Raw genomic sequence first — 24,990 nt, 5'->3', positions numbered from 1 at the left:
ATCCAAGCCTGAGGGGTACCATCTTTTTAGTAGGAATAATGAGGACATTACATCGTAACTAGCTAGTGCAAACAGGCGGCTGGCCAATCATGGACACACAGTTAAACATTCAGGAGGGTCTGGCTGGTTTCATGTATGAGGCCGCTGCTGTCTTGGTGAGATTGAGCCGTCCTGTCGTGCTGACTGTCCCCCGGGTTTACTCTTTCAGAATCCTCACCCCATATTTTCCCTCAGTTGGGAGTGTGTGGTCAGTTTCCTGTGGAACACAGAGGCCGCCTGTCCTATCCAAATAACGACGGACACAGACCAGGTACGTGTGCGGTCGTGGGGTGTCTCGGTGAGCCGGCTCCGAACCTTCCCACCCGGGTGTCCCGGCTCTGCACTCGCCCCTTCCCTCGTGCTTCCAGATCTGTTAGTGATGCCCTCGTTTCCTGCGTGTTGACAGCAGACCTCTGGGAGTCCTGTTGCGTGGCTCTCCCCCACCCTGGCTCGCAGATGCTGGGCTAAGAACCAGACCCTCAGCCTTACTCCCCGCTGACTGCAGACTCCTGCCCTTTGCTCCATTCCCTTGTCCCATTTGTGTTGCGGTGGCACCCCGGGGGGCTCTGAGGGTTCGCCACCGCCGAGAAGTGAGTGGTGAGCACATCGCTTTAAGACCTCACACGTACCAGTGCCCCATCATCTACGGGACCTGGCCCATCTGTTTTGGTGTGATGCTCAAGGTTCTAAAACTCTGACCCCAGCCCCGTTACTGCCATTTCTTCTGTGTGTCTGTTGCCATCCTGGCGTATCCTGCTCTTGGGCATGGCCTGTGCTCGTGTCCTCGGGCGAGCCCTCCTGCGGGGCCTGGCAGCCGGCTGTGCTGTGATGTGCTCTCGGACTCCGAAGGGAGACTCGTGGTTCCCACAGCCCTGGCTGTTTCCTCCGTGGTGGGACTTCTTTCTCTCTCTCCACCGTTAAAATCTCCGCTTTAACAGCAGAACCTAGGCTCCCCTGAACAGCTGTTCCCAGCCAGGGTCGTGGGCTGGTGGAGCCTGCAGAGGGTGGGGAGGGCAGGGTGCCGCACTCTGTCCTCGGCAGTACGTACCACGGCTGGGGCTGCTGCTCCTTTCCCCGCATCTGGTGGACTGCGCAGGAAACAGACAAGGGGGAGGGGAAGGCTTACGACGTCTCTTAGAAGAGAAGGGACGTGAGGTCCCTTCTCGTGCCTCCCATCACCATTGCCTTTAGGTGAGTAAGTGAGGTGGAAAACAGAACACTTAAACCAACTTTGTTTTTTTTGCTTGTTTTTGTTGTTAATCAATCATGTCTGCTGTCTGCTGGGGGTTTGAGGTCAGTGAGAAGCGTGTGTTCTGTGAGGTCCGTGCGCCCAGGCTTTGGAGGTACGCTGTGTTTTCTGAGTTCCTGTGTCTCTTTCCCCCATTGCTCCTGCAGGCCTGTTCCATAAGGGACCCGAACAGTGGCTTTGTGTTCGATCTTAACCCGCTGAACAGTTCCCAAGGATACGTGGTCCCGGGAATCGGGAAGACTTTTGTGGTAAGAGTTATGTGACGAATTTCCAGTTTGCTTTGAAACAAGGCAGTATGCACTGAAGTCACCCGCAGCTGGGGTGGCTGGTGGCAGGTGTCTTTAGGAATGTCACAGCAATGGCAGCTCTCACCCAGGAGGAGACAGAAAATCCAAATTCAAGGGGAAAGGGAGGAAAAACTCAGTCCCATCCTGCTGTAGGGTTGATGTGAGGGTGCCATTTTTCCAAAAATAAATTATTCCTGATCTGTTGCTGTGTGTCTGGAGCCGTGGTTTTGGGCCAGCAGCGTCGGAGTCACCTGGAATTTGTTTGAAATACAGATTTTTGTGGGGTAGGTCCATCAGTTTGTTTTAACCATCCCCCAGGTGATTCCGATGCCCCCTGGAGTCTGAGAACCACCAGTCAAGAGGAAGTGGTAGTGGGGCACCTGGGTGGCGAAATCGTTAAGCGTCTGCCTTCGACTCAGGTCATGATCCCGGGGTGCCGGGATCGAGCCCCACATCGGGCTCTCTGCTCAGCAGGAGGCCTGCTTCTCCCTCTCTCGCTCCCTCTGCTTCTGTTCCCTCTCTCTCACTGTCTCTCTGACAAATAAATAAATAAAATCTTTAAAAAAAAAAAAAAAGAGGACGTGGTAGTTACCTGATCCTAGAAAAGAGAGATGATCCAGGTGGCTATGTTCTAGAATCTTCTGACAGCACTTCTTTCATTGATAGGCCTGGCAGAATGAGAGAGTAACCTTCGAAAACACGAAGTTGGGATAAGAACGTATTTTGTAGATCTGATACCGAGGTGCAGGTACACCTCACACAGGAGAGCATACAGCTTGTTTCGCTGCCCGGCAGAGCACCGAACAGGGTTTGCCTCTCAGCAGCTCTGTGGCAGGTCCTCCACCTACCCCGCAACTCCCAAATTGTTCAGGCAGTTTGGTTTATAATAGGTGAGAGCGTATGTGTCCACACGTGAGAGTGAGAGGCAGGCAGACAGACAAGAACGTTGTTGACCTGCGTAGAGGACGTGCTGGAAGGTACTCTGCCTCCTAAAGAATGTGCTAGAAGCAGGCCAGCCAGGCTCTGCCTGTGGCGGCTGGCAGGGGTGTCAGGAGGTGCCAGGTATGTTGAGGTTCCTGGGTGACAGCATAGCCTGCTGCCATCTACTTAGGACAACACTGCCTTCTAGCCGACTCCCTGGCTTTGTGCCCTCGTCCCCTGGGCCTGCTGGGCTCCGCTGCCCCCAGGTCCCCCCGGGGCCCTCCCTCGCTGCTGAAGCTGCCGAGGGAGACATCTCCCCGGGGCCTGCACCCCCAGTTGGAGGGGCCGCAGGTGCGGGCAGCCAGAAGCCAGTGCCCACGGCTCAGCAGGGCAGGCCCGGGGGCTTCTCTCAGCCCTGATGCTCATTCACAGACGAGACCTTGAAAGAAGGAAAGGGAACCTGCCCCAGCATTTTGTCCCCGAGGTCTCCTGCGCATAGCCCACCTGGTGGCTGAGCCCCTAACTGGCCATTTCCGGAGTAGGGGGCTTCAGTTTTTAAGGAAAGCGCTTTCAGCGTGTGACCTCGATGGTGGACATGCCGTCTGCGAGCGCTTAGCGGAAGTGGAGGAGCCACCCTGTGTCTTCCTGCTCTGGAGCGTGTCCTGCCTCACTGTCCGGACAACGCGCTGTCCGCATTCTGTCCCCTGCGGCGAGCCTCTTGCCTTCATGGACGTGGCGCTGTGTCAGTAAACACGCTGGGCATTCCTCTGAAGCAGCTTGTGGGCATTGTCATTGGACTTCAGATGTCGCCTTCCGTGCGAACTTCAAGGGCTTCACGGCCTGAGCGTGTGGTTGGTGACTTGAACACTGTCTGGGTCGTGGGGCAGCGTTTGAGCTGGTGGGGCTCTTGTTCGTGGCGAGTTACATGGCCCGAGTTAACGTGCGTGGTTCTCGCTGTCTGGCCCCCAGTTTAACGTGTGTGGTACGATGCCCGTGTGCGGGACCTTCGATGGAAAACCAGCCTCTGGCTGTGAGGCGGAGATTGAGACAGAGGATCTCAAGAATCTGAAGCCAGAAAGGCCGGTTGGACTCGAGAAAAGCCTGCAGCTGTCCACAGAGGGCTTCATAACTCTGACCTACAAAGGGCCTCTTTCCCCCGCCACAGGTGAGCTCTGGACAAATTGTGGTGCAGCTCTTGGGTGTCCCGGGGTCTCTGTGACTGGGAACCTTCTGAGCATGTACCGAGAGCCACCTGCTGTCCTGCCCCCCACCTCCCGCCTCTGGGCCGTGGCCCCGCACTCCCAAATCGTCCTGTGTGCTCCACCAGGTCCCAGTGTGCGACCCTGTCACGAGCGGGGTTGTGCTGTCGGCTCTCCTTCCTCCTGTCCCGTCCCCAGCCTCCTCACAGTCAGTCCCTCAGGTGGTTCTTGGACGTAAAGATTTTCGACCTCTGGCTTGGTACTAAACCTCTTTGCTTCAGTTCCCTCCCGGACCAAATGGGGATGATGGCGTCACCTGCCGCCCCTGTGGACTGCTGCCACCCCTGGCTGTAGGAGCCCTTCAGTGGCCCCCGCCCCCCACCAGCCTCCCCAGTATTCTGTGTTTGGAAACATGTCTTTCGTTCACTCCTGTGTACCAGGAACTCAGTATTGTCCAGGAACCAATGACATTAGCTCATGTTTGGGTTCACGAGCGGATGCTGCGGTTCCGTTTTCTGGAATATCAGGACGGAGGACGTTATGTTCACCGCATGAGCCCGTGGTTGTGTGGGTCACTGTTGCGGTGAGAGGGGCCACTCAGCAGTTCATGTCAGGCCCCGGGAAGCAGACCAGCGTGGTGGTGTCGTCATTTTAAAGAGGGGCTGTGAGGTTTGTTCCCAGTGGCCACTGCTGCTCTGGGATGAATCATGATGGCTGCTCTGTTTCTTAAAGTCTGGCCTCTTCGTTCCCCAGGGACCGCTGATACCTTTATCATCCGCTTCGTTTGCAACGATGATATTTACCCAGGGAACCCCACATTCCTGCATCAGGACATTGACTCTGGCCGGGGGATCCGAAACACTTTCTTTGAGTTTGAGACTGCCCTGGCCTGCGTCCCTTCTCCTGTGGATTGCCAGGTCACAGGTAAGACTGAGAGCACCCAGCTTAGGAGGCCGGTCGAGGGCGTGCGTGTGTGTGTGAGTCTGTCTACACGCACGTGCAAGCGTGTGGTGGTGTGTGGCGTGTTTGTGTTCTGTGCCTCTTTGATCCTTACGCTTGAGATGTTTCTCTTGAAGAGAATCTGGACTAAGGGTTTTAATCTATATTTTGGGATCAGAAGCTATTTAAGAATAGAAGAAAACTCAGGGGAAAGAAATATTATAAGATCTTATTTGAGGACCTAAAAGAAAGGCTGTGAAGCTGTGTAAGGCACACCCCGATGCCAGACAGTGTCCCCAGGAGGCCTTGGGCTCTGTACCTCCTGTCAGTGGTCCCCCTTGCGAGGGGCAGCTTAGAGGGGCAGAGCGAGTATACGTAGGAAGACACTGGGCTTCCTGTGGCTCTCCTGATTCCTTAGCAACCAGCATCAATTTCGTGCATCAGGGGTCTGCGGTCAGGGGTCTTTGGTCAGTGAGAAAGCAGGGCTAGCCTGTGTTTCCGTGTATTTCAGATGATGCTGGGAATGAGTATGACCTGAGTGGCTTAAGCAGAGTCAGGAAGCCCTGGACTGCTGTGGACACCTCGGCTGATGGAAGAAAGAGAACTTTCTATTTGAGTGTTTGCAACCCCCTCCCTTATATTCCTGGATGCCACGGTGAGTTGAGAGCATTTGACGTGAGTTCCGTCTGCCTCCCTCCTGTCCCCTGCCCCAGACGAGCTCCCGGCTCTTGCAGGCAGTGCAGTGGGGTCCTGCCTGGTGTCAGAAGACAACAGCTGGAACCTGGGCGTGGTGCAGATCAGCCCTCAAGCTGCAGCGAATGGGTCCCTGAGTATCGTCTATGTCAATGGTGACAAGTGCGGGAACCAGCGCTTCTCCACCAGGATCACGCTCGAGTGCGCTCAGACCTCGGTGCGTGAGCGGATGAACGCAAGCGTCTGCCTGTTGGTGCTTCCCTTCTCTCCATCTTCTCTCTGAGTTCAGAGCTGCCCCTGCTTTCCTGGGTTTTAGGCCTTCAGTAGTATTTGGCTGGATTCTGACTGACTTCAAAACATAAAAACATAAGTCGTTGGTTTCTATTATAGGGATCCCCAACATTTCAGCTTCTGGATGATTGTGAGTATGTGTTTGTCTGGAGAACGGTGGAAGCCTGTCCCGTCATCAGAGTGGAAGGTAAGACCTGGGGCCCAGCCCCCCGACAGTTGTAAACGGCTGAAGTAGCAGAGACTCCAGACAGCATCCTAGGTGCAAAAGCCCATCGTGTTGGCCACGTGCGTGGTCCTGAGCTGCTACGTAGTGGAGGGATCGTTTCTTACCCGTGGGTTTTGACTCTGGTGCTTGGCTGACTTTGCCAGTGACATCCTCCTCACCTGCCTGGAGTGATGGTGGGTTATTGCCTTCCTGCATTTAGGAATCTTAACTTGGGGTTTTGATGGGTTAAATGGATCTTTACCCTGTGACCTTGGCTTCTCTGGAAGGCTGTCTGATAGGCAATTTGTACTGTGTGTACAAGCATGATGAGAAAACATGGAAACGGCATTTAATGCTTATTTTAAGACAGTAATCACCTGATTAAAAATTGGAAGACTTTTTTTGCCCGACAGTGCGAGTGTCGGTGGGGTCACGGTTGCCCTTCATCTCTGTGTGTTCTTGAAGGAGACAACTGTGAGGTGAAGGACCCGAGGCACGGCAACTTGTACGACCTGAAGCCACTGGCTGTCAACGACACCGTCGTGAGTGCCGGCGAGTACACCTATTACTTCCGCGTCTGTGGCAAGCTGTCCTCGAAGGTCTGCTCCACTAGCGACAAGTCCAAGGTGATCTCATCGTGTCAGGAGAAGCGGGGACCCGAGGGATTTCAGAAAGTGGCAGGTACCGTACGGTTTTTTCTGCTCTTGTGCAAGAGAGGAATTACGTATTAAGGTGTTACGCTGAAGGGGGATCTCTTTCTAGAGTCGGAAGACAGCTGTGTTCTGGTGAAATATTAATGGTGCTTCTGATTTCATTGGATTTTCTTAAGCAGAATGTGTACCGGCAGATGTCGTTAGAGCATCTTATCTGTTGGTTCTTAGCCATTCCAGTTGCCGATGCTTTGTTTTAACTCAGGGCAGGCTGAAGTAGCCAGTGGCGGGTGTTCTGAGGTAGTACTTCCTAGAGTTGAGTCAGAGGGGAGGCATCTAGGATGGGGTTTGGCTCTGAACTTACAGCGCAGGCTGTTGTTCACAGTGCTGCCTCAGCAGCTGGGCGAGTGAAGCTGTGTTTAAGGACGTTTAAAGATTGTATTGTAGAAAGAGCGAGAGAGCTCGTGGGCACAAGGTGGGGGGAGGGGCAGAGGCAGAGGGAGAGGAGCTCAGGCAGACTCCTCCTTGAGCACGGGTTCGATCCCGCGGCCCTGAGATCATGACCTGAGCTGAAACCAGGAGTCAGACACTTAACTGAGCCACCCAGGTGCCCCTAAGTTTAAGAACTTGGAAAAAGAAGTAGCTGATGTGACAAGTGTGTGGGGAACTCGTAGGGGCCACCTCTCAGGTGACGAGGCTGGGGAGTGGCTGCCGCTCATCGTTCCCACCCTCAGTGGGTAACGTGGTAACCTGGGGTGAGAGGAGGCCTGGGGCGCAGCGCGGCCGGGAGCAGGTTCCAGCGCCCGGGGCCGGGCGTGCCCGCTCTTCTAGCCCTTTGCTCAGGGGATGTGACGGGTCTGCTAGGGCGGGCGTGGGGGCACCAGTCCTTGTTTTGATCCGGTTCTTTCTGAGCAGGTCTCCTCACTCAGAAGCTGACGTACGAGAATGGCTTGTTGAAGATGAACTACACTGGGGGGGACACTTGCCATAAGGTGTACCAGCGCTCCACAACCATCTTCTTCTATTGTGACCGGAGCACCCAGAGGGTGAGTGGGCTCCCAGCCGCGGCGCGGCCGCCGGGCCGGGTACGGCTTCCCCACACTCCTGCCCCTCTGTCTGCTCTGGAGTTTCAGACTCCCCTGGGTAGCTGAGTTTAGATGCCTCAGTTACAGAAGGTGCGTCGGAACCTTGGTCAGTTTGTGTGAACCTTCGTGACCATCCTTTCCCGTGTTCGCTCCCGAGATCCGAAGTGTGAGGAGCGAGCTGGAGTGTGCCCTCTGACGCGTCTCTCCCCTTCCAGCCGGTGTTTCTTAGGGAGACTTCAGACTGCTCCTACCTGTTCGAGTGGCGGACGCAGTACGCCTGTGCGCCTTTTGACCTGACCGAGTGCTCCTTCAAGTGAGTGGACACGTCCGTTGACTATTCCGCACGTTGGAGGAACGTGGGCCAGCTTTGGTGTTCGGGGGACAGGAGGTTAGCTTAGGTGGTTTCTCTAAGCCTTCGTCCCTTCCTAGTCAGATGAGCACTTGGACTAGGTTAACTTCCAAATCCTTCACAACTTCGGGTCAGGGATTGTTTTGGGTTAAGATGCACACCGAGAGGGGATTGCAGTTGGGACAGAAGACCTTGCGTGATTCCCAGGTGTAAGTGCAGTGGAGTGATCAGGACATCACCTGGCCTCCACTCCACCCTTGTCGGCCCCCAGACGTAGGTTTTCGGGGGCCATCGGTGGCTCTTTTGGTCTCGGGTCACCTGTGGTTCCTGGAATTGGGTGGTTTTGGGTTGTCTTGATGTAAGAGAGGGGGCTTTACGGTGTATGACTCCCAACAAGAGTTGTCCTTAGAACTGTCACAAAATAGGCACGTTGTATCCCATCCCTGGAAGTTTTGTCTGTGGTTCTGAGCGGTTAAGGGACATGCTGTCTCTTCTGCTGTGTGATGACCTGAAAGGGATCGCAGGGGTGTAGCGTTCAGTCCTGGGGGAAAGTAGAGTCACTTCCATGTTTCCCTTCCTTCCTGTTCTGTTTGGTTGCGTTCTCTCCTTTTATTTAGGTAAAGTAATTATTCTTTGAGTTTCAGTAACGTATGGTAAAGCGTACATTCAGGAATCTGCATTCAGTGATGTTGAATCGTCATTTGTTTTGAAATGTTTCTTTTTCCAACAAAATGCCTCGTGAGCATTTCCTTGTGAAACAAATTCATTTCTCATTTCTAGCGGGTGTAAATGACCTCCGGGTAGACCGCCCTGATTGGCTTAGCCGCTCTTACTGCCCTTTGAGGCTGTCTTCCGCTTTCTGAGATTTGTGTACAAAGAGCTTTTTTTAATATTTTTATACATAAAGCTTTTCCTATCATGTTTTTTATGCTCCATTTTTAAAAGAATTAATGAAGTAAAAAATGGCCTAATCAGTTGGAATGGAAGCTTACACGTGCACATTGTAATAAATTCATGAAAGTAGAAAAATGTATACAGTGAGGTCACCTGGTCGGTAAGTTTTTCTCTGACTGCACCATCTAAAATCTCAGCCTCCCCCCACCACCCAGCCCCAGACTTTTTTCCTCTTCAGCTTTAATTGTCCTCTGACATCTATACTTAAAAAAAACTTGTATCCTGTTTCTCCTGGTAATTTCTGTGAATTTCATAAGATGGGTGATTTGTATCTTTTTGGGTCAATATAACCTCTCAGCTTAGCACATATGTTTTGAACCAGTGGATGCTTTCCGATCTCCTCTTCCTGCTGGGACCTCGTGGGGTGGCGTCTGTGATTGCGCCTCTGCTCCACCTGGACCTGGCGCCCCCGGGGACAGACACTTGTCTTGCTCCCCGTTTACACTGCGCCTGCTGTGGGGTTGGCTCTGAGGAACGGTTGTGTGTGGGGTGTGTACAGTAAGTGAATTTCAGCCTGAGCAGACGGTCCGCACCAGTGCACGTGCACTCCCGTGGCCGCGGTTGCCTTGGGGCTGGACGGCAGGTGGCTGCCGCTGAGAGTGCTCCGAGCTGGGAGCGCTCTGTGGGGTATGCTGTTCGCCCTGAGCACGGGGAGTGCTTCCTTTGCAGGCTTCGTCTTTGCCTTTCTTTGGATTAATACACGACTTTGCTGAGCCGAGTCGTGAAGTTTCCTGAGCTCAGGTTCTGATTCTGACGGGAGGTGGTGGGCGAGGTCCAGTCTGAAGTTCTGTCCCTGGGCGGGACCTGAGGCCCAGGATGTCAGGCCCAGCCTGCACCTCAAATATTGAGCCTTTCCAGCGCTCAGTGTCCACCTGGAGTACCCGGTGAGCCTAACCACAGTGTTCTCTTCCCTCCAGAGATGGGGCTGGCAACACCTTCGACCTCTCGTCCCTGGCAAGGTACAGTGACAACTGGGAAGCCGTCACAAGGACAGGAGCCACCGAGCACTACCTCATCAACGTTTGCAAGTCTCTGTCTCCCCAGGCTGGCTCCGGTGAGGGAGGACTCCTGGTGGGCAGATGGCTTGTGGTCAGACTGGGGGCAGATCGAGCAAGAACAGGGTTCTGTGAAGGCGCTTTGGCCACGAGGTGGCAGGAGGAAGTAATTATTTAAGGGTCTCAGAACTGATCCCTGGGATGGTCTAGCAGAAGTCCTTGTTGGGAAAAAAAAAAGAAGAAAGAAGTCCTTGTTGAAGGCTCTTCTGGGAACATAGTAATCTTGTTTGAGCATGAGTTGGAGGCGGGTGGTGGGAATCATGGTGGCAGGTGACTCTTGGCAGGGTAGGAGGAGACACAGGGAGTGAAATAGATTGAGCTCGCGCCTGTGTTTACTGAGAGTGATGTGGGCGGGTGAGCCTCTTCACCTGAGGTCGTGGGCCGCTTCCTCTCCCTTTCTGTGCCAGGCAGATCAGTGACAGCGTGGTTCCTAATCCATGAGGTGGGACTGGTTTTTTATGCGGGGCAGATAGCACAGACGTTTTAGGGACTGGGAAGTCAGTAACTCTTCAAGATGGTCCTTGAATGTGGGCCATTTGAAATGTCCGGTTGGCTTACCTAGGTATTTTAGCTTCGACACATTGGGGATCAGAAATAACTGAGGCTGTGAAATCTTGGATTCTCCCCACACCCCGTGCCTACCCCCTTCCATCTGAAGTAAAACAGCATTTAACTGAGAAGTTCTGTGGCATCTTTGTCATCTCACGTGGAAGAAACCGCAGATGCCAAGTGTATCGCACGTCTGACGTTACTTACCAGATAAATCGCAGGCTGGAAGATCAGCAGAGGTAACGACCGTGTCTCCTCTCACAGAGCCGTGCCCTCCGGAAGCGGCCGCGTGTCTCCTGAGCGGCTCCAAGCCTGTGAACCTCGGCAGGGTGAGCGAGGGGCCACAGTGGAGAGATGGTGCCACTGTCCTGAAATACGTCGATGGTGACCTGTGTCCAGACCAGATTCGGAAGAAGTCAACCACCATCCGCTTCACCTGTAGCGAGAGTCAAGTGGTAAGTGACACAGTTTCCTGAGCCCCCAGTGCGGCAGCTCTGGGCCCGTACGGATCTCAGGGCCCGTGAGGTGGCCTCACTTCCCCTGTGTTGTGAGTGGAGGGTGCAGTGCTTGGGACGTCCTGCTGGACAGCGGGTGACGGCCGTGTTGCCTCAGCCCTGTGGCTCGTGGGCACCTACCTCTCTTTGCTGACTCCTCCCCAGGACTTGGGGAGTTCTGACTTGCAGTTCTAGTCTCAGAATTAGTGGATTCTCCTTTAAGTTTGGTCCCCGGAAGGTCCCCCCAAGGCTGTAGAGCAAACTGCTATTTGACAGTGCCCTTTGCCTTTACGGGTGCAGCTTGGGAGAAGCCGAAGGTGAGACAGACCAGGTTCAGGGCTGCTCTGTACTTCCTAGCTTGCTTACTCAGCTGTGCTGAGCTGTTCACACGTGAGTAACACGAGCTGTTTCCGTCTTGCCAAATTGTTGTGAGTTTAGAGAGAAGACGGAGGGGTGGACATCACTGCTGGTGCACCGCTGGGGTGCGGTAATGGCTGGGCTCATTTCCGTGGTCCAGGCCTCTCTCTAAGGGGTTGCTGTGTGTGAAGTTAAGCAGGTGTGGGACTGACTGAATTAATGGTTTCTCTAGACTGTTGTTCCCCACAGGGACATCTCCACGTGTCCCTGAGATGAAGGTGAAGCGCCGCGCGCGCGCGCTCTTCAAAGTTAGGGTTGTAGCTAATTTTTGGAATAAGGACAAGCCGGAGCAGCCCACTCAGTGTTCTAGGATGGAGAGCCCACTGGCTGCAGCTCTGTTCGGCCAGCAGTGGCAGGAGGAGCTCTGGGGTCTTCCCTCTGACAGGGGCAGCAGCTGGGCCTTCCTCCTCGGGGAGCTGTACAGAGGCTTCGCCTAGACGGGCGCCACTGGGGACTGGAGTCCTGGGCCCTGATAGACCTTCTCAGCTCCGTAACTGGCAGAGGCTCTTGGCAGAGGAAGAAGGAGCTGAGGGACATGTGGGAGGAGACATGAGGGCGGTGTGTGAGGGGCTCTGCCAGGGTGTGGCCCAGGAGGCTGGGCTGCAGGGCATGCTGTGGCCTCGTGGTTAAGCTGCTGCAGGTTTATCTGGAAAGGAGTGTATTCTCTGCATCAGTCTTAGCAGCTCTGTTGTGGACAGGAAGCTTGGGGAAATACAGAGGGCCTTCGCCGGTGCAAGTGGCGGATGAGTAGAGGAAATGACGAGTTCTCTGGCTGGGGCTCTTTGTTTAGTCTGTAAATAACAGATTTGAGTTCCTTTGCGTTTCAGAGTGTTATCAGCTATATACTCCTTCCTGACTCACCAGGGCCTTCGAGCCCGCTTCCTCACCCTGTCCCCTGCCTGTCTTTCCCTAGCTGTAGCTGGGGGAGCACCTCTGTGGTCCCCCAAGTGGATTTCCGGCTCCGAGTCTGTCTCACCTTGCGTGTGTTAAGGCCCCAGTGCAGTCCCAGGAAGATCTTGACCCTTTGCTTTCCTCAGTCTGCCCTCGGTCCATGAAGACCCTGACCAAGATTCCCCGTGGTGCTGCCGAGAAGCTCCTAACTTGGCGTAAGCTGACATGTCCTAGAAATTGTGCCATGTTGGCCGTGCTCTGTCCTTTGCTTGTAGAACTCCAGGCCCATGTTCATCAGTGCGGTGGAAGACTGCGAGTACACCTTTTCCTGGCCCACGCCGGCGGCCTGTCCTGTGAGGAGCAACGTGCATGACAACTGCCAGGTCACCAACCCCGCCACAGGTGAGGGACACTGCCGGTCGCCAACCCCGCCACAGTGAGGGACACTGCCGGTCGCCAACCCCGCCACAGTGAGGGACAGTGCCGGTCGCCAACCCCGCCACAGTGAGGGACAGTGCCGGTCGCCAACCCCGCCACAGTGAGGGACAGTGCCGGTCGCCAACCCCGCCACAGTGAGGGACAGTGCCGGTCGCCAACCCCGCCACAGTGAGGGACAGTGCCGGTCGCCAACCCCGCCACAGTGAGGGACAGTGCCGGTCGCCACCCCCGCCACAGTGAGGGACACTGCCGGTCGCCAACCCCGCCACAGTGAGGGACAGTGCCGGTCGCCAACCCCGCCACAGTGAGGGACAGTGCCGGTCGCCAACCCCGCCACAGTGAGGGACAGTGCCGGTCGCCAACCCCGCCACAGTGAGGGACACTGCCTGTCGCCAACCCCGCCACAGTGAGGGACACTGCCTGTCACCAACCCCGCCACAGTGAGGGACACTGCCGGTCGCCAACCCCGCCACAGTGAGGGACACTGCCGGTCGCCAACCCCGCCACAGTGAGGGATAATGCCGGTCACCAAACCCCTGACACTGATGGATGCCAGCAGGCACCAGCACCCCCCAACAGTGAAGGACAGTGCCAGTCACCCCCCCCCCCACAGTGAGGGACACTACTAGTCACCCCCCTCACACACACACACAGTGAGCAACACTGCCAGTCACCCACCCCAATAGTGAGGGACATTGCCGGTCACCAGTACCTGATAGCGAGTCACCAGTGCCCATAGTGGGGGACCTGACAGCAGCTGGGGAGCAGGACACCGTCGGGCAGCAGCATTCTGTCCATGTGTGTGCACGTTGGCCGCTTGTCTTGGCTCTCCCCAGTTGTGTTTACTTGGACTTCTTTGGTGGGGAAGAGACTGATCCACCTCCCTGCGAGCCTGGCTGTCCCAGACTCCTGCTTCCGAGGGTGCCGGTCCCAGCCGCCGGAGGCTCGCGGAGCTGCCCGGAGTCGGTGTCTGTGTTAACCTTCCAGTGGTTGTGTGGGGGCAGCTGGGAGACCGCGACTGCATGGCTGTGCTGGGGACCCAGCAGGCTTCAGCTGGCATCCCTTGGCCACGGGAGGGCCACGGGAGGGATGCCATCAGGCCCTCCTGAATCCCACCTGAGTCCTAGTGGCTGCTGTGGCCCAGCCCCAAGGACACTCGGAGGCGCTGTCGCCTGAGATGATGAGCTATCCTATAAACTTGGAGACCGCAGCCTCATGGTATAGACTAGTGGGCCAGGAGCCTTTTTAGGGCCCGGTCAGTGAACGAGGCCAGTGGGGGACTCCCGGCAGGAAGTCACAAGTCCCAATAGCCAGCGTGGTCCACGTGTGAACATGCTGGCTTCACTGTGCATCCCCCTTCCCCCCTTTCAGGACATCTGTTTGACCTGAGCTCTTTAAGTGGCAGAGCGGGACACACGGCCGCTTACAGTGAGAAGGGGCTCGTGTTCATCAGCGTCTGTGACGACAACGAAAACTGCTCCCCCGGTGTGGGTAAGTGCTGTGGCTTCCTGCCTGTTGGCTGGCTCTCCCGTCCCCAGGGCTGTCCCCAGCCCCCATGTTCCTGTGGCAGGAGAGAGGAGTGGATCTGAAGACCGATCACCTTCCCTGCTGTAACACTCCACGCACGCGGGGGAGGCACGGGACCACGTGATGGAACAGTAGATGCAGGACACTCGCTGGAACCATGCGGGGCGCTCAGAATGACGAGCGTTCGCTCTGGGTTTGCAGAAGGCTGGTCATCGGAGTCCGTGACTGTGTTTCCCTCTCCCTCCATGTTCGCGCAGGGGCGTGCTTCGGGCAGACCAGGATCAGTGTGGGCAAGGCGAACAAGAGGCTGACCTACGCGGATCAGGTCTTGCAGCTGGTGTATGAGGGCGGGTCCCCCTGTCCCTCCAAGTCCGGTCTGACCTACAAGAGCGTGATCAGCTTCGTGTGCAGGCCCGAGGTGGGGCCCACCAACAGGCCGATGCTCATCTCTCTCGACAAGCAGACGTGCACTCTCTTCTTTTCCTGGCACACGCCTCTGGCCTGCGAGCAGGTGGTGAGTCTGGGGCCCGTGTGACCTCTGAGAAGTGCCTTCCTGACGCCTCAGTACCCACAGCCCAGGTGGGCCCTGCTCCCCCCACCGACTTTCCTACAGTTCACTGTCCTCCGCCGCTCCCCTCCGGAGGGCAGCCCGCACCGCTTAGCCGCCCGCGGTGGTCCCAACAATGAGTAGGTGGGCCTGCCCACGCATGGGGGAATGTTGATCTGTTTTCTGTGCTGCTTTTGTGCTACTGTTAAATTCCTGGCGTGACTTCGCGGTGGTGGTGAGAATGTTCCTGTGAACTCCAGTGAGGTCCTCCCTGTCTAACAGACGGAGTGCTCTGTGAGGAACGGAAGCTCCATTATCGACCTGTCCCCGCTCATCCACCGCACGGGGGGCTACGAGGCGTATGACGAGAGTGAGGATGAAACCTCTGACACCGGCCCTGACTTCTACATCAACATCTGCCAGCCGCTGAACCCGATGCATGGGGTGCCTTGTCCTGCCGGCGCGGCTGTGTGCAAGGTTCCCGTCGACGGTCCCCCCATAGTAAGTATGGGAAGCGCGAGGCGGAAACGAGTTTTGCAGGATTTTCAACAATTGTCATGTTGTGTTTCTTGTTTTCAGTGGAGGGTTACTTAAGCAGAAAGGAGGGTACAAGGGTCTGGGACTGTGTCCTGGGTCCAGTTGGGGAAGATGTACGTAGGGATTTGTGCCTCGAGCCATCAGCTGATGATGGCAGCCCGAGGGTCTCCTCGCACTGGAAGGAACCGTGAACGCGTGTGAGTAGCTAGACTTCTGGTGTCGTGTTAGGATTCTCAAGGTTGACCCTGATCAGGAAACTTTTCTGTGAAGTGGCAAGAAAGAACACCGATAACTCAATTTCTTTCTTTGAAATGTATGTCTTGGGTACAGAAAGGTTGCCCCTCCCGAGCACATTGGTAAATGGGTCCTCCTGGGGCAGGAGCAGATCTGCTGAGTGCTGGAGGCTCTGCCTTGAAAGCTGGGGGCTCCTAGCACTTTGTAGTACAGCTTTGGCTCTTTGAAACTTGTCTTCATGAGTCATTTTCATGTTTTATCACATCCCTGCTGTGCTTTATTATTTGAGCTGCATCTCAAAAGGGTCTGTTTTTTCTTTTTAAGATTTTATTTATTTATTTGACACAGAGAGAGAGATCACAAGTAGGCAGAGAGGCAGGCAGAGAGGAGGGGGGAAGCAGGCTCCCTGCTGAGCAGAGAGCCCGATGTGGGGCTCGATCCCAGGACCCTGAGATCATGACCTGAGCCGAAGGCAGAGGCTTTAACCCACTGAGCCACCCAGGCGCCCCAAAGGATCTATCTGTAGGCTTTGGACAGTCCTGTCATAAGATCTGGAAATGCCCTTTTTTTTCTTTAAAGATTTTATTAGAAAGTGTGCGTGTGTGTGTGTGTGTGTGTACACATGAGTGGGGGGAGGGACAGTGGGAGAGGGAGAAGCAGGCTCCCTGCTGAGCAGAGAGTCCGACTTGGGGCCCAATCCCAGGATCCTGGGATCTTGACCTGAGCCGAAGGCAGACACTTAATTGACTGAGCCACCCAGGCGTCCCTGGAGATGTCCTTTTAAAAATGGGCATTATCTGCAGTGTCACTGGGGAGAGATGTTGGGAGTGCATGGGGAAATTGATGGTGATAGGAGTCTTACAGAGTCCTACCTCCATGAGGAGCCGAGGGCCTGGGTGAACCACATCTTCGTAGGAAGCATTTCAGTGCCGTCCTCTCTGACCATGCAGGTTGGGACCTGGATGTGAGTCTTTTCTGAGAGGCTGGATCTGCTGTATTTTCCTGCCTGCCTGTCCTTTTTCAGATCTTAGAAATGATAGCCAGTTCCCTACTTAGAGCAGGCGTCGTGTCATTGTGGCCTGAACACGCCCCACGGTGATGGACGAGAGCCCCACGGCTCACTCTCCCACTCATCACCCACACACACACCACTTCTGGCCATTCCTCTTTCTTTCATTCTTGGGTTTATTTGCTCAGAAATATTTACTGAGCAGCCAGAAGATGCTGTGCTGAGCAGTAAAATGTCATGGGAAGCAAGCCTTTGCCCTCCCAACGAGGTACCGAGGGGCAGTGCCAAGGAAACTGAGGAATCCGGGGCAGTGCTGGGCATGAGGAGGCGAGCCGGCGTGCGGGCAGATCCGTGGGTCCCTGTGGCGCACCATCGGTAATAAGAGACCACGCAGCATTCTTGAGACACCTGGAGAGAGAAGATCCTACTGCCTGGTATCTTCGAAAATTGACCATGGTTGAAAATAGAATCCTGTTGCTAGAAACTGTGGGATCGAAACGGATGACCGCTGACAAACTGAACTTTCTGAGTAGTGGCTTTTATTGTCAAGACTTGTCAAGTCAGTTGCTGTTAACCTAGTTTCTTTAGATGCTCATTTTCAAAACACATGAGGTACTCTGTTTGCAGTTCTATATTAGCCTGTGTTCGCTGTGCCAAGGAGCAATGTCCTGAAATGCTGTTTGCTTTTTTCTTTGTTTAGGATATTGGCCGAGTCACGGGACCCCCAATACTCAACCCCATAGCTAATGAAGTTTACTTGAATTTTGAAAGTAGTACTCCTTGCTTGGCGGACAAGCATTTCAACTACACCTCACTGATTGCATTCCACTGTAGGAGAGGCGTGAGCATGGTAAGTGTGCACCGTTCACAGTCTGGGGGCTGAGGCCTGGGTTAGTGAGCCGCAGCTGCAGGCCCAGAAAGCTTCGGAATTAAGGATGCCCGTGTCGAACACGGATGCAGTCGTGTGGTACGTCAGTGGGGTGCTGAGTAATTTAAAACCATTAATTTTTTTAAAAAGACTTTGTGTGAGAGAGACTATGAGAGAGAGTCAGTGTGCACACAAGTTGGGGAGGGACAAGTGGGGAGGGGGAGAAGCAGGCGCCCCGCTGAGCGGGGAGCCCCTGAGGGGTTTGATCCCTGGACCCTGGGATCATGACTTGAAACAAAGGCAGACACTTAACCGACTCAGTCACCCTGGTGCCCCAAAACCATTAATTTAACAATGAGTGAGCCCACACTGAATTAATGGGGCAGACTTTGCATAGCGAGGCTCGCTGGGATTTGAAAACGTGGAACACTTGAGCATAGGAGCGGTACTTGAGGTCTGCCAACGTACAGAAGTGTCAACTCTCTTTTTCCTTTTTATTATTATTATTATTATTATTTTAAGATTTTATTTATTTATTTGACAGGCAGAGATCACAAGGAGGCAGAGAGGCAGGCAGAGAGGGAGAGGAGGAAGCAGGCTCCCCGCTGAGCAGACAGCCCGATGCGGGGCTCGATCCCAGGACCCTGGGATCATGACCCGAGCCAAAGGCAGAGGCTTTAACCCACTGAGCCACTCAGGCACCCCTCTTTTTCCTTTTTAAAAACTATAGCATTAGTGAAATATTCTTACTGGGAACTCAGACTTTTGGCAGCTCTCGTCATTCAGGGTATGACCCAAGATTTAGAATTTAGCCAACAAAAGAAGGCCTCTCGGGAATCAAAATAGCTCTAACAGAGTTCCGTGTGTTCCTTCTAAGGAGGTTATCGACTTCTGTTCTACATGCATTTAAAAATAACACAGTTTCCCTCTTACACTGTTGGTGGGAATGCAAACTGGTGCAGCCACTTTGGAGAACAGTGTGGAGATTCCTCAGGAAATTAAAAATAGATCTTCCCTATGACCCTGCAATTGCACTGCTGGGTATTTACCCCAAAGATACAGATGTAGTGAAAAGAAGGGCCATCTGTACCCCAATGTTTATAGCAGCAATGGCCACGGTCGCCAAACTGTGGAAAGAACCAAGATGCCCTTCAACAGATGAATGGATAAGGAAGATGTGGTCCATATACACTATGGAGTATGATGCCTCCATCAGAAAGGATGAATACCCAACTTTTGTAGCAACATGGACAGGACTGGAAGAGATTATGCTGAGCGAAATAAGTCAAACAGAGAAAGTCAAGTATCATATGGTTTCACTTATTGGTGGAGCATAACAAATAATATAGAGGACAAGGGTAGATGGAGAGGAGAAGGGAGTTGAGGGAAATTGGAAGGGGAGGTGAACCATGAGAGACTATGGACTCTGAAAAACAACCTGAGGGTTTCGAAGGGGCGGGGGGTGGGAGGGTGGGGGAACCAGGTGGTGGGTATTAGGGAGGGCACGGATTGCATGGAGCACTGGGTGTGGTGAAAAAACAATGAATACTGTTACGCTGAAAATAAATAAAAAATTTAATTAAAAAAAAAATAACACAGTTTCCATCATGAGTACCGTTCTGTTACACAGAGTTTCTGCATATGTTTTCTCGTGCTTTCTCTCTGTGAACAGGAGATAAATGATAGGTTGTGGCCCCCATTTCACAGGGACGCAGCCTCTGGGTGTCGCCACTGACTCACACGGTCCCGCAGTGGCTGCCGGGACCCCACCTTCTCGGGTGGTGAGCTCTTCGCCCCAGGCAGCCCGGCTTCCCAGCGCGGAGTCGGTGCTTCTGAAATTCAGAACACGCTGAAAACTTAGTCCTCCGACGCGAATGCATGGAGGCTGCTTAGGGTGTGCATCCCACCTGATAAAAATATTCCTGCGTTCTGCTGCAGAAACGTGAATGTGCGTGATTATAGGACCGTGTGTGTGAGAGGGTGTGTTAGAGAGAGGAGGGATAGGAATATGTAGCTTGAATTGCCTCTTGAAATCCTGAAGACGATGAGCTCTAAGGCTTATCTGGCCCTAGAAGCTGTGGTAACAGATTTTGATTCTGGAATGTGTCCTGTGAATTCCCTAAGCGGACTTTCTGGTTTCTCGGCCTGTAGCAGGTTTGTCAGGCAAAGGGAGCTCTGGCTGTGACCGTGATGGGAAGGGAGGGGGAGGACACAGACCATCGCTGCCTGGGGCCTCCCCATCTGGTGGCTCACCCCACCTCAGGGCCCTCGGACATGTCCCTGTTCACAGACTGTCCGCTGGCCGTCGGGATAACCCTGAGTTATGGGGGCGCGGAGCTATGATCAGTGGATCCCTTTTATCTCTGTCCGTGAGTCTGCATGTGCTCCAGGCGGCTCTGGGCACACACACCATAAGCCAGGGGGCTTCCTCTGTCGAAAGGCTGTCCCGCTCTGCAGGATTTCATTCTTCAGACAGGATTCTTCTGAGGATCCCCTGTCCCGAGGGGCGCTGGCTGTCTTGCCCTCCCACGTGGAGAACGCCTAACGACTTAGCTCGAAACCTGCTAACCACACGTGGCCGGCGGTGCACAGGGCGGGCGCCGGTTCTCAGAATGAGCAGTGTTCACGGGCTGTCAGATACAAGGCATCTCACACGAAATTTGCGCTCAAGTTTGGAAAGATCTCAAAGAGATCTGTTCCCCTTTCGTTTTTATTTTGAGTGGGAGTATTTTTCCACTGAAGTTTATAGAAAAACTGATTCTTAACAGCAGCTAAAAATGAAATTCCTGACCAGCCACCCCGTCTCTTTTTGTGGCTATTGCTGGGCGAGGGAGGGCACAAACACAGTGACGCGGACTCCGTGGCCTGGGCACAGTCTGGCTGCGTGGCGTGCCCTCCACGAAGGTCCTTGATTTGTAGCAGTGGGGGGAGACGCTGCCGGCGAGCAGGGCAGAGCAGTCGCCGTCGCCCCCCACTCTGCGGTGGCCGGGTCTCACTGTCACACCCTGCTCGGTCAGGACGGTTAAGGAGCCGGCAGTGTGGAGGACACAGAGACTCTGTCTCTAAGTGGGGGGCCCCTGGAGGTCGTGGGGGGCTCATGGAGGTCGTGGGAAGGCTCCAGCTGTGTGGGCAGGACACCTGGCCGTGCTGGAAGGGCCGGACTGGTTCCTTGCAGCAGGTGGTGACCAAGGCCCCTCCTGGAGGGGGGCTGCTACGGGTCACCCAGAGCACCTGGCCGTCTCCCGGCCACGGCCACAGCCCCGGAGGCAGGGGTCTCTCTCTGGTGCCAGCTGAGGGAGGAGAGCTATGTGAGGACGCTGAACTTGACCCACGTGGGTTTTCTTTCAAACAGGGAGCTCCCATGCTGCTGAGGACCAGTGACTGTGACTTTGTGTTTGGGTGGGAGACCCCGCTGGTCTGTCCCGACGAAGTGAAGGTGGATGGCTGCTCCCTGACGGACGAGCAGCTACGTTACAGCTTTAACCTGTCCAGCCTCTCCAAAAGCACGTTCAAGGTAACCCTGCTCAGCTAGAGCTCGCTGGTCTCCGGACACGGCGGCCCAATCCTTTGTGTTGTAGGGGGTGGGCGCCTGTGACTACTGAGGCCCGGTGCATAGAGGGGCAGTGGGCTTCGCCCTGCCCTGGACACCCAGGATCAGCTTGTGATCAGCTTGTGATCTAGAATCTACAGATTCTAGACTGTGCAACAGACAAGGCCCAACTAGCGCTGGAGTTGTGTCCCACGGCTCAGAGGTTCACTCCTTAGGGCTTGGTAAGGGTTAAATGACGCAGTGGAGGTCAGGAGGCTGCTTGGGGACGTGCATGTGACCGTGTACCTCATGGGGGCAGGGCCAGGTCTGGTGCACCCAGCAGAGGCTGTGAGTCACACCCCTGTGTGTCCTGCCAACCCGGCTGGAAGACGCAGACGCAGCTCTGCCGAGCTCGGAATGGTGGATGGAGGGAGCTCGGACGTCCCCCGACCTGAGATACAGCTGGGGGGGGCGCGCTTATCTAACTGGCTTGTGTGTCATGGACTGTTTGTGGTATCGGTGAGGCCATGGGCATCTTGAGTTACTGGTGTTGGGGGCCCCTTCGCCTTGGGGCCTGTGATTGAGATGTTACTGGGTTATGCACCTTGGACCATGCCCACCAGACACCGGCACCTCCCAGGGTATGGTGGCTAGTGAGTAGTGAGCCCCAATGCTCATGCCCTGGCTCCTGTGATGGAGAGCTTGCACAGGTGTGACAGGTGCGCGGGTGTGAGCAGAGGGTGGGGCCAGCACGGAAGGCACGCTGCGTGCTCAGGTATGCTGTGTCTGCTCTCTGGTCATCATCTCGGTCCTCAGCACCCCCGTGTTAGCAGGTGGGGAGCCTGGGCTGAGGCCTGGCTGTCAAGCCCAGCCAGCAGTGTGTGCTGTGGCTGCTAGGGGCTGGGAGGACGAAGAAGGCTGGGCTTGTGGGCGGACGGAGGTGCAGATCCTTCCAGTGGCTGGAGGGAAATGCCCCGACGGTGGGTAAGGCAATGCCCTCTGGAGGAAGGTCAGGATTGGAGAGCAGGAAGGGCGCACCGAGATACCCGTGCGCAGCCCCGAGGCGGCCCCTGCTTTCCGGCAGGAACGTACCTCCCTGCAGTGACGGCTCTCCCTCCATGGCGAGACCCACTGACACCTGCACGTGCTGTTGTCTGTCCAGGTGACTCGAGACTCACGCACCTACAGCATCGGGGTGTGCACCGCGGCGGCAGGCCTGGATGAAGGAGGCTGTAAGGACGGAGGTGTCTGCCTGCTTTCTGGAAGCAAGGGGGCATCTTTTGGACGGCTGGCATCCATGAGGCTGGATTATAGGCACCAGGATGAAGCTGTCATCTTAAGTTATGCCAATGGAGATAATTGTCCTCCAGGTAAATCTTGGGAACGAGATGCGTTTTATGTTCCCGGTGAGTGTGGTGTCAGACCTGGCCGCGGGAGGAAACGGAGGCGTGGAGCTGCAGGTGCCGTGAACGCGGACGCCGGGCTTGGACCCCGCAGCGTTCTGTCCACGCAGCCCTGAGTGTGTGTTCGGGCCTCGACACATCCTGGCCTGTGAGCTGCTAGTCACATTGTGACACGGGCCAGCGTCTTGATGTTGGCTTAGGGTGGCGGCTTCCGGATGGGATCCTTTTGAGCCTTCCTAGATGACGTGCCCGGCAGGGAAAGCACGGCTGGGGTTGTGCTGATAATCAGGGTTACATAGATGTTCTTCTTTCTTCCAGAAACTGAGGAAGGTGACCCCTGTGTGTTCCCCTTCATATTCAATGGAAAGAGCTACGAGGAGTGTGTTCTGGAGGGCAGGGCGAGGCTTTGGTGCTCCACCACCGCTAACTACGACAGAGACCACGAGTGGGGCTTCTGCAGACACTGTACGTAGCGGGGCATGCGTCTGGGCTCAGGCTGCTGCTTGGCCGGCGTCCTCCACACGCTGGCTTCGTGCTCAGACCTCTGTGGATGTCTGGGTTAATTCTGCCGCGTGTAGTTTTTCCACGTCAGGCTTGTTTTCCGTAGAGAAAGGACATCTCGGATGGCTCGATGGGATGTGTTACGTGACCGCGTACGTAGACCAAAGTAGGGCAGGGCTGAGAGGCCGAGGCCAGGGGGCCACCAGGGCCCGTCCTGTAACTCAGGCGGTGTATGTCCACACGGCGTGGCACCGCCGAGTCCCGGTCATGGGGCTGCGGGGCGGCACGGGCGTCGGCAGGACTGGTGGCAGGCTCGTTGGCCGGCTCCCTGCTGTGTGGTGGGCACCGGCCAGGGTTTTGGGCCGAGCCAGGCCGCGTGCCGTTCGGAGACACTTGGAGACCAGGGCTGTGAGCCAGTCCTGCTCACATGTGGCAGAAATGGATGTGAGTGCTCAAGGAGCGTGACGAGGAAATACACAAAAAACTATTTAATTCTTGTGAACGATCAGGGAGCAAGAGGCTGTAAAGAAATTCTAAGTGTTAAACGTCCAGGGGCTATTGTAGTTGTGCTTTGAGGCTGATGATGGCCGTGCTCCGGGTCTGTGGGACGGCGCTCAGCGTTTTAGGTAACTACAGGGACCTTACTGTGGCTCTGTTTCCTGTCCTCGTTCACGTGTGACCAGATGTTGAATACCCGTCCACGAGGGACTGAGCCATTGCCGTGGGGCCATTCAGAAACCCAGGAGGAGACAGACACAGGGCCCTGAGGGGCCTTGGTCTGTTTCGGGTCGGGGCATGTGAATGAGACAGCCGAGCTGTGGTGGGGGTGCGGGGGCAGCAGCAGGCGGGGGAGCTGGCGGGGGACCGGGCTGCGACCTGACTTTTCCCTGCGCTGCTCCCCAGCAAACAGCCACCGGATGTCCGCGATCATCTTCAAGTGCGACGAGGATGCGGATATCGGCAGGCCACAGGTCTTCAGTGAGGTTCGTGGCTGTGAGGTGACATTTGAGTGGAAAACCAAAGTTGTCTGTCCTCCAAAGAAGATGGAGTGCAAATTCATCCAGAAGCACAAAACCTACGACTTGCGGCTGCTGTCCTCGCTCACCGGCTCTTGGTTCTTTGTCCACGAAGGAGACTCGTGAGTACCTGCCACCCCGGCCTGCCTGTGGCGGGCTCTTGGTGGCCCGCTTCCATGTCCCTGTGGAGCTGGGCTGCCACGTAAACCCGGTGCTCGCGGTGGCTTGAGAGCCCCGGTTCAGTGCCGACTGGGCCTGGTGCCCAGAGCCGGGTGTGAAGGCGGAGGTGGACGGGGAGGGGTCTTTGGAACCAGAAGCTGACGGTCCGCGTGCGACAGTGCGTCTTGAGGAGCGTCGTGCTCATGAGGGGCTGCTGTCTGCTGCTGGGTGTTGGGGGGACGTTGACTTTTTCAGCTCTTGGGCACGGGACCCCATAGGCTGTGCGGGTCTGAGGCTCGTGCGGCTGTGGCAGCCACTCCGTGACTCCGCCAGAGGCCCTCCGATCAGGCGTGCTCAGAGTGGGCGGGGGCGTGGACTCGGAGGCCTTCGGTCCTGAGGTCAGCAGCTTGCTCGGACTGGAGCGCTGCGGGTCCCAGCTCAAGCCCTTCTAAACCACACCGCCTCCGGGTTCACCCCACCCGCCTGGGTGACACGCCGCCTTTTTCAGTAACCAACTACTCCGGGACCTTCCTTGGAAAGTCTGTTTCGGGGCTGCGTTCGGAGCGGGTGTGGAATGCTTGGTTGTCACAACAGTTCCTGCTTGTGGAAGTGATGGCCAGAGCCGCACTGGGGTGCGCAGGGCGGACGGACCCTGCAGCCCCTCCCCCGTCTCTTTGTGTCGCTCCACAGGTACTACATAAACCTCTGTCAGAAAATATATAAAGGGCCCCTCGACTGCTCTGACAGAGCCAGCATTTGCAAGAAGAGTGCGTCTGGTGTCGTGCAGGTCTTGGGGCTCGTCCACACCCAGAAGCTGGACGTCTTAGGTAAGGCCCTGGTCCTTGCAGTGTGTGATTATAGGTGTTGCTTCGGAGTTGGGAAGCTGAGAGCATCCTCCTATGGCCAGGAGGATCAGCACTGTCTTGAGTTGAAACTGCCGGATACCATTCCCAAG

General features: G+C 55.5%; 1 protein-coding gene across 1 annotated transcript in view; it reads left to right on the top strand.

Annotated features, from left to right (window-relative positions):
* The window catches only part of IGF2R (insulin like growth factor 2 receptor), a 96,878-nt gene that overhangs the window by 59,765 nt on the left and 12,123 nt on the right, over positions 1–24,990 (top strand). The window contains exons 20-41 of the mRNA XM_080805342.1: positions 209–310; positions 1,435–1,536; positions 3,466–3,661; positions 4,449–4,619; positions 5,146–5,289; positions 5,369–5,544; positions 5,718–5,805; positions 6,289–6,504; positions 7,389–7,519; positions 7,774–7,871; positions 9,779–9,915; positions 10,730–10,920; positions 12,543–12,669; positions 14,077–14,196; positions 14,490–14,746; positions 15,062–15,280; positions 17,260–17,409; positions 20,780–20,941; positions 22,119–22,326; positions 22,678–22,824; positions 23,764–23,998; positions 24,726–24,862. Coding sequence (XP_080661468.1) covers positions 209–310; positions 1,435–1,536; positions 3,466–3,661; positions 4,449–4,619; positions 5,146–5,289; positions 5,369–5,544; positions 5,718–5,805; positions 6,289–6,504; positions 7,389–7,519; positions 7,774–7,871; positions 9,779–9,915; positions 10,730–10,920; positions 12,543–12,669; positions 14,077–14,196; positions 14,490–14,746; positions 15,062–15,280; positions 17,260–17,409; positions 20,780–20,941; positions 22,119–22,326; positions 22,678–22,824; positions 23,764–23,998; positions 24,726–24,862 — 3,514 coding nt within the window. The remainder of the gene's footprint in view (positions 1–208; positions 311–1,434; positions 1,537–3,465; positions 3,662–4,448; positions 4,620–5,145; positions 5,290–5,368; positions 5,545–5,717; positions 5,806–6,288; positions 6,505–7,388; positions 7,520–7,773; positions 7,872–9,778; positions 9,916–10,729; positions 10,921–12,542; positions 12,670–14,076; positions 14,197–14,489; positions 14,747–15,061; positions 15,281–17,259; positions 17,410–20,779; positions 20,942–22,118; positions 22,327–22,677; positions 22,825–23,763; positions 23,999–24,725; positions 24,863–24,990) is intronic.

Source organism: Martes martes (genome assembly GCF_963455335.1).
Source record: "Martes martes genome assembly, chromosome: 6".
Lineage (NCBI taxonomy): Eukaryota > Metazoa > Chordata > Mammalia > Carnivora > Mustelidae > Martes > Martes martes.
Note: the sequence above shows the minus strand (reverse complement) of the source record. Positions and strands in the feature narration are given on the sequence as shown.